The sequence below is a fragment of the Fibroporia radiculosa genome (genome assembly GCF_000313525.1).
Source record: "Fibroporia radiculosa TFFH 294 genomic supercontigs, scaffold994, whole genome shotgun sequence".
Lineage (NCBI taxonomy): Eukaryota > Fungi > Basidiomycota > Agaricomycetes > Polyporales > Fibroporiaceae > Fibroporia > Fibroporia radiculosa.
The window spans coordinates 25,728-31,727 of record NW_012133253.1 but is presented as its reverse complement, the minus strand read 5'-3'; the positions used below and the strand labels follow the sequence as shown (position 1 = coordinate 31,727).

The 6,000-nt window shown below is 61.2% G+C and overlaps 4 protein-coding genes across 4 annotated transcripts; 1 reads left to right on the top strand and 3 right to left on the bottom strand.

Annotated features, from left to right (window-relative positions):
* Positions 1 to 150: 150 nt before the first annotated feature.
* Positions 151 to 1,885, bottom strand: FIBRA_01939 (uncharacterized protein; the record flags this gene model as incomplete). The annotated part of the gene is made up of 6 exons (XM_012323807.1): positions 151 to 447; positions 504 to 565; positions 624 to 751; positions 808 to 983; positions 1,035 to 1,043; positions 1,295 to 1,885. The coding sequence occupies 6 exons, from the start codon at positions 1,883 to 1,885 to the stop codon at positions 151 to 153; spliced, it is 1,263 nt and encodes a 420-aa protein (XP_012179197.1).
* Positions 1,886 to 2,595: 710 nt separating this feature from the next.
* Positions 2,596 to 3,765, bottom strand: FIBRA_01938 (uncharacterized protein; the record flags this gene model as incomplete). The annotated part of the gene is made up of 1 exon (XM_012323806.1): positions 2,596 to 3,765. The coding sequence occupies one exon, from the start codon at positions 3,763 to 3,765 to the stop codon at positions 2,596 to 2,598; it is 1,170 nt and encodes a 389-aa protein (XP_012179196.1).
* Positions 3,766 to 4,030: 265 nt separating this feature from the next.
* Positions 4,031 to 4,629, top strand: FIBRA_01937 (uncharacterized protein; the record flags this gene model as incomplete). Its single annotated transcript, XM_012323805.1, has 4 exons — positions 4,031 to 4,047; positions 4,090 to 4,164; positions 4,220 to 4,336; positions 4,395 to 4,629. 4 exons carry the CDS (start codon positions 4,031 to 4,033, stop codon positions 4,627 to 4,629), a joined length of 444 nt encoding a protein of 147 aa, XP_012179195.1.
* A 472-nt stretch (positions 4,630 to 5,101) lies between these two features.
* FIBRA_01936 (uncharacterized protein) lies at positions 5,102 to 5,977 on the bottom strand (the record flags this gene model as incomplete). Its single annotated transcript, XM_012323804.1, has 6 exons — positions 5,102 to 5,110; positions 5,145 to 5,244; positions 5,292 to 5,468; positions 5,528 to 5,653; positions 5,710 to 5,868; positions 5,922 to 5,977. The coding sequence occupies 6 exons, from the start codon at positions 5,975 to 5,977 to the stop codon at positions 5,102 to 5,104; spliced, it is 627 nt and encodes a 208-aa protein (XP_012179194.1).
* Positions 5,978 to 6,000: the final 23 nt, after the last annotated feature.

Genomic DNA, 6,000 nt, shown 5'->3' with positions numbered 1-6,000 from the left:
CGGGCCCGTCCAGCACGGGCGTGTCCGTCAGCCGCGCGAGCAGCTCGGCGATGTAGCCCACGCCGTTGACCGGCCCGAGCGGCTGGCCGTAGCTGTGGGCGGGGGGGTGAGCACCGCGCGCGGCGTGCGCGGGGGAGGGGGCGGCGCGGCTCACCCGGTGTTGTAGTACTTGTCGAGGTCGCCCCAGTACTCGTACCCGCCAAACGCGCCGAGCTCGTCAAAGAGCGTGCACCACTCGCTCAGCTCCTCGTTCGCGACGCTCTCGAACGGGCACAGGTTGATCAGCGCCTGGGTGTCCGTCGACTTGAGGTCTGCGCCGGGGGCGCCGGCGTTGAGTGCCGCGGTGATGTTGGTGGTGTAAATGTCGATCCAGGCCGAAGTCTGGGCAGCGGGCGCAGATGAAGAAGAGAGCGACGGACAGGACGCGTCGTCGAGGGTGTCGTTGCCCTTATATTTACAGGCGCATCAGTGCGGAGATACAGTGTGAGAGACGGCAGACGGACGGTCTCGGAGATGATGACGCTGAGCGTCGGAGTGGCGGCGCCATTGCTTGCCGCGGAGAAGCCTATGTGCACCGATTACCAGCTCGGTGAATAGAGCAGACACGATTCGAGGCCACGCACCGGCGGTCCAGTTCGTGGCGGACTGGACGACGCGCGACGAGTCGGAGGCACGCACAAACGGCAGGTCGGCGGCATTGTTCACGAGGGCGGCATAGCGCTCGTACGCCTGCACGCCCGCATCATACGACCTGGACAAGGAGGTGGAATTGTGAACGAAACGGAAAGTGCCCAGGGCAAGACTCACTCCTGGGCGCCAAAGGGGACGAGGTCGTCTTCGCCGAGGGAGTAGGTAAAGTTGGCGATGAATGCGAGCTGGGGGTCGCTCGTGTTGGCGATGACGGCAGGCTGGATTTTAGCCAGGGCCTTTTCGATGGCCTTTGTTGCGGACTTTGTTGGATAGCGTGCGCCGTGTCTTTGGAGCTGGAAGAGAACGGGTGAGGAAACCGGAAGAGAGGTGGGTTGAACACTTACGATGTTGACCTGGATGAAAATGACGCAGAGTCAGCGAGGGGGCGCAAGAGAGGGATTGGAAATGATGAATGAAGCTGATGCGGTCGATATGACGAAAGCAAGCAACGACAACGAGTGCGATCGGGCGATCGGACCCGTGGCAGCAGCCTCAGCCTCGGACTGTGAGGGTCCTCGCAGCGAGCCGCCGGAGATGGAGACGGCGGTCTCGTGCTCGTCATTCATGAAAGCCGGTGCTCGAGGACGTGACCAGCTCAGAGCACCGCAGGCCATGGGAAGACACTCGCCTGGGTGATCTCACAGCCATCAGGGGGCGGGACATACTCGTCGACGGGATAGTAGGGCGTGTACTGCGCCCAGCTCTCGCTCTGCGTGCCAAAGATTGCTGTCGCGTTCACGCTCGGTGTGGCGAGCCGGGAGGAGGGGTGCGACGCGCCCATGGAGACATAGGCGCAGAGGACATAGATGGACAGCGCAAGAAGGAGGGCGGACGACATCCTTGCGTGGATAGATGGGGGCTCACTCGGCGAGTGCTGAGGGCCAGGGAGGCTCACAGCGACGCCGTTGCGGGGGTGGAATGCGCCGGATTTATAGTCGAGAGGCATGTCGAGAGGGGGAGGGTGCGGTTGTCCGCTGACAAGGGCAGAGAAGGGGAGACCATGCGTTGCGGGTCGCTTGAGCATCAGAGCGGACAGGAAAAGAGAACGGCATGGTGGGAAGGTCGACGCACGGGCACAGTGCAGATTGAATGAATGGCCGCTGCGGGTGAGGAACACGTTCGTCAAAACCCGCCCCGCGCACCCACCCAATCGCCGGTCCCTCCCAAAGTCTATCCACGGCACAACGCTAGACATTCAGGCCACCGCCCAAGTCCGTCGTAGCCAGTGTCCTCGAGCTCGACGGCACCACCGAGTCGCTGCGAGCAGGCGAGTGGCTGCTGCACCGGCGCGGAACTCCGCATCACACTCCGCCGATCTGGATCCATCAGCGACCTGGATTACCGACGCTCGGCACGGCAACGGCTTGATACTAACTCCCCTCCTCCTCCCCCTCCTCCTCCGCTCTGACCTGATGTCTCTCCACTTTGACGCTCTTGTGTCTCGGGCGACTGCGTCCAGAACTACTTGCTTGCTCACCCACACCCGCTCGTCAAGAGCGCATTCCACCATTTGCGCTTCACGTGCGAGTGTCATTGATTCCAGTCTTTCTGATTCCATGCCGTACAGCAGCTTTCAATACCTCGTCGCACGTCGACAGCAAATATAAATCACAGAAGCGCGAACCGTGTCGAGTAGAATCAGCTCCGTCTTTGCTCCAGACTCGTAAACCCAACTTCTCCACAATCAGCCTTGGCATCTCTCTAACCCCCCACCGTCGCGCACGCAACCAAGAACGCTCGTTGCCCTGCTGCCCATGTGCCTCTCCCCCCCCCTCCCCCCGGCCCGTGCGGGGACCACAACACTCGCAGACGATGCCACGCTGCTGTGGTTTTCCCGCCGCCCACGTCGCCCGGCCCCCTCCCTGCCCAGACGCCTCGCACACCAACGGCCGCCGCCCTGCCAGCTCACGCTGCGTCCCCATCCTCCGTCTTCAGCGCCGCAGCGAGCATGTCGTACACAAACGCCACCTGCTCCGCCCTCTCCACCATCCCCGGCCGCTGCTCCCGCAGCATGTCGATCTCCTGTGCCACCAGGTCATCCTGCAGCGCCTCGGGGAGCGCGCCCAACGGAGACCGCGGCAGGGCCTGCCTCTCCGAACCTTCCGCCTCCGCCGATGCGCGCGCGAGCAGCCCGTGTGCGCGCAAGAGCGACGCAAGCGCGATAAACGTGCCTGTGCGTCCGACGCCCGCCGAGCAGTGCAGCAGAACCGGCGCGTCCGCGTCGCCCGCCCGGTTCGTCTCGTCTACAAGACGGACGAAGCGCAGGAGCCGCCCCCGGTCCGCCCCACGGGGCACGCCTTGGTCGGGCCACGCGCAGAACAATAGGTGCTCAAAGACGACCGCCGCGGACGGCGACAGTGTCTCCGGGACGACAGACACGGTGCTCTGCACGCACTGCGCGTCGGCGTGGCCCACCGTCCGCAGGAGAGTGACCGTGAGCGCGGGCGCGGTGCATCCCTCTTCGGGCGGGACTGTGAACGTCTGGCCGTCCCCCGTCGGAAAGTACGTGTGCGCCTTTTGTATCCCCCGCTCCACGTTCTGCGTCAGCTGCACGACCGTCCGTATCCGCCCCATCTCCGTCCGGGCCACCGCGTAGGGGTGCGCGGGGGTGTGGATGATCGTGCTGAGGAACGCATGTGCCGTCTGCGGCAGCGGCGCCTGTGCCGCGATCCACCACTTGCCCCCCGCCCGCTCGCGCACCCAGTTCGCGTTCAAGTATCTTCCCTGCGACAGAGAAGAGTCTGCAGCCGCATCCCCCGTCTCCGCCGCGCCGTACGAGACGACCACGCGCGTGCGGTCGTATGGCGCTATGTCGATGTACCGGTTGTACTCCTCATTTTCCTTGCTGCAGCCCGCAGAGACGGAGTAGTAATCGGCCAGATCGCCCTTTTCTTCCCCTGTCGGCAGCGTTTGGGTCAGCCGCTCCACGATGGACTTGGAAGAACGCTTGTAGGACGTGGTGCGAGCGCGGGCGCGGGCGCGTTCGCGCTGGGCGAGGATGTCGAGCACATTAACGAGGTGTTCTGGAGACCGGCAGGACATGAGCCAGTCCGGTATAGGTGATGCGTCAGTCATGATGGTAGGAAACAATCCTAGATATCGCCGTCTCACTCTCAATTCACTCTCGATGACATATCACGTGCAGTCAATTCATCACCATGAACTCCGGCAAGCCCGAAGCAGTCCTTCTGCATGCACCCTCCTGAACGGGCATGTCAGCATTCAAAATGCATCCACGATACAGATCTCGACCTAGAACGGTGCCTAATTAGATCCATAGCCAAGTATAGGCTCAGCTGTACTATGTAGGAGCGGAGGCTCTGATCGTGAACGCTTGATAATGTCTCGAGGTCTCATGTGAGTAGGTTTCAGAGATAGGCGCACAACTGAACACAAAAGGGTGACCTTCGTCGACGAGTCTCCCCAGCCCTCAGTTGATCTGTGCGCCCACTCCCCAAGCTCAGGTACCGGATAGTGAGTCCCGTGCCACACCGTATTTCTTCGCAAGTCGCTGAAATACACGTCGTAGCCTGACTTGTGTCCGTCGTTCACGGTCCAGACAATCTACACCCCTCACGACTATCGTAATGCGTGCCTCGACGGTCGTTGCGTTGGTGTCTCTTGCCTACGTCCCCGCCCTCGTCGTGTGAGTCTGCCTTCGTGTCCGCCCCGTTAGAGAGACCTCATCGCCTTGGAAATTGCAGAGCTGCTCGCCCACCTCCCATAGGGTATCAGAGGATCAGCCCTTATCGAGTGGCGGCTCCTCCTCCCCTGATGGCTTCTCGCCCCCCCGCACGTAAGCCACCAGCCCGGGGAGGCTTACCCTCAGCACCTCCTTCTAAAGGATATTACTCGGATCCACCTCCGCCGTATTCAGAACTTCCACCGTATAGTGCTCGTTCCCTTTTGGTGCGCGCGTTGCTTGACGAGCTGGACTGAGGAGTGCGTGGGTATTGGGGTATCATGCAGCGTGTAGACTGTTCGTGTTCGACGAATAAGCTCGATGTTCTGTTGGCTCGTCCTTAGCGATTGTCCCGAGCGCAACAAAGGCCGCGCATACGAGAAACAGTTTCCGGTGGGACTCCGTCGATCGTTGTTGAGCGCTGTGACCCGGGGACGATAGGCAATTGCCCATAACATCAGCTCGTCCTACCGCACCACGCTCTGTATACTATTGTCAGCTGGTGGCAGGGACTACGAATCGGCGGCGACGGCAGCGACTGCAGTTCACTATCGGCACTTCCTCAGTGGTAGCACGTCTGTTGTAGGACTCGCATGATTTTCGTGATTGAAAATGAGAATAAATACATAACACGTTCCTCAGCATTCCTACAGGCGCGGTACATCCACTTACTTCATCGCCTCTCTTTCTTCCAGCGCCTTGCTGACCGCCTCTCTTGCAATCACAGCGCTATGCCACCTGCGGACACAGAATCAGTCATGTTCCGCTACACCATGTCCGACGACGCTTGCCTGTGCACAGCCGGGAAGTCCCTCGCAAAGTCAAAGCCGTTGTAGTGCGAGATGTAGTTCTCCAGCGCGTAGATGTTCCATCTGCGCAAAGATGAGCGGACGCACTAGGCATCGCGGGCCCGACTCACGGGATGAACGCAAAGTCCGCGATCGTGCACTTCCCGCCGACGAGCCACGCCTGCTGCGACAGCACCCCCTCCAGGACGCCGAACACGCGCAGCGTCTCCTTTTGATATCTCTCGATGGCGCTCGGCAGCTTCTCCGGGTGGAACATGCTGAACCATCCCGCCTGTCCGAAGTACGGCCTGCGCGCGGGGGATGTAAGCGTCAGCTGCCGTGTCCTGGCAGGCGGCCCAGTACTGACCCTTGGCCGGAGGCTTGGAAGAAGAGCCATTGGAGCTGCAGAATCTTCTCGCCCGCGTCGCTGACGGAAATCGTGTGCGAGGTATCGTACTTCTCCACAAGGTAGGTCATGATCGCGCAGGACTCCCTGGAGGCGCAGGCATGAATCTCGCAAGGCACCATCATCGCACCGGATAATCGTACCAGACGACAAAATCATCGTTCTTGTGGTCGATGAGCGTAGGGATCCGGCCGTTGGGGTTGTGCGTGACGTGCTCGGGGGACTTCTGCTCGTTCTTCATCAGGTCGAGGTAAATCGGCTCAAAGTCCAGGCCGAGTTCCCGCAGCACGAAAATGACCTTCCTGCCAGCTAATGGAATCAAGTCAGACAAATGCAGTCACGAGCTGTCACTGACCAGCCGTTTGGCCAGATGGAAGCGGTGAAGAGCGTGAAGTGCTTTCCGTGGGACATGGCTCCCTAGGGCCAAAACCGAG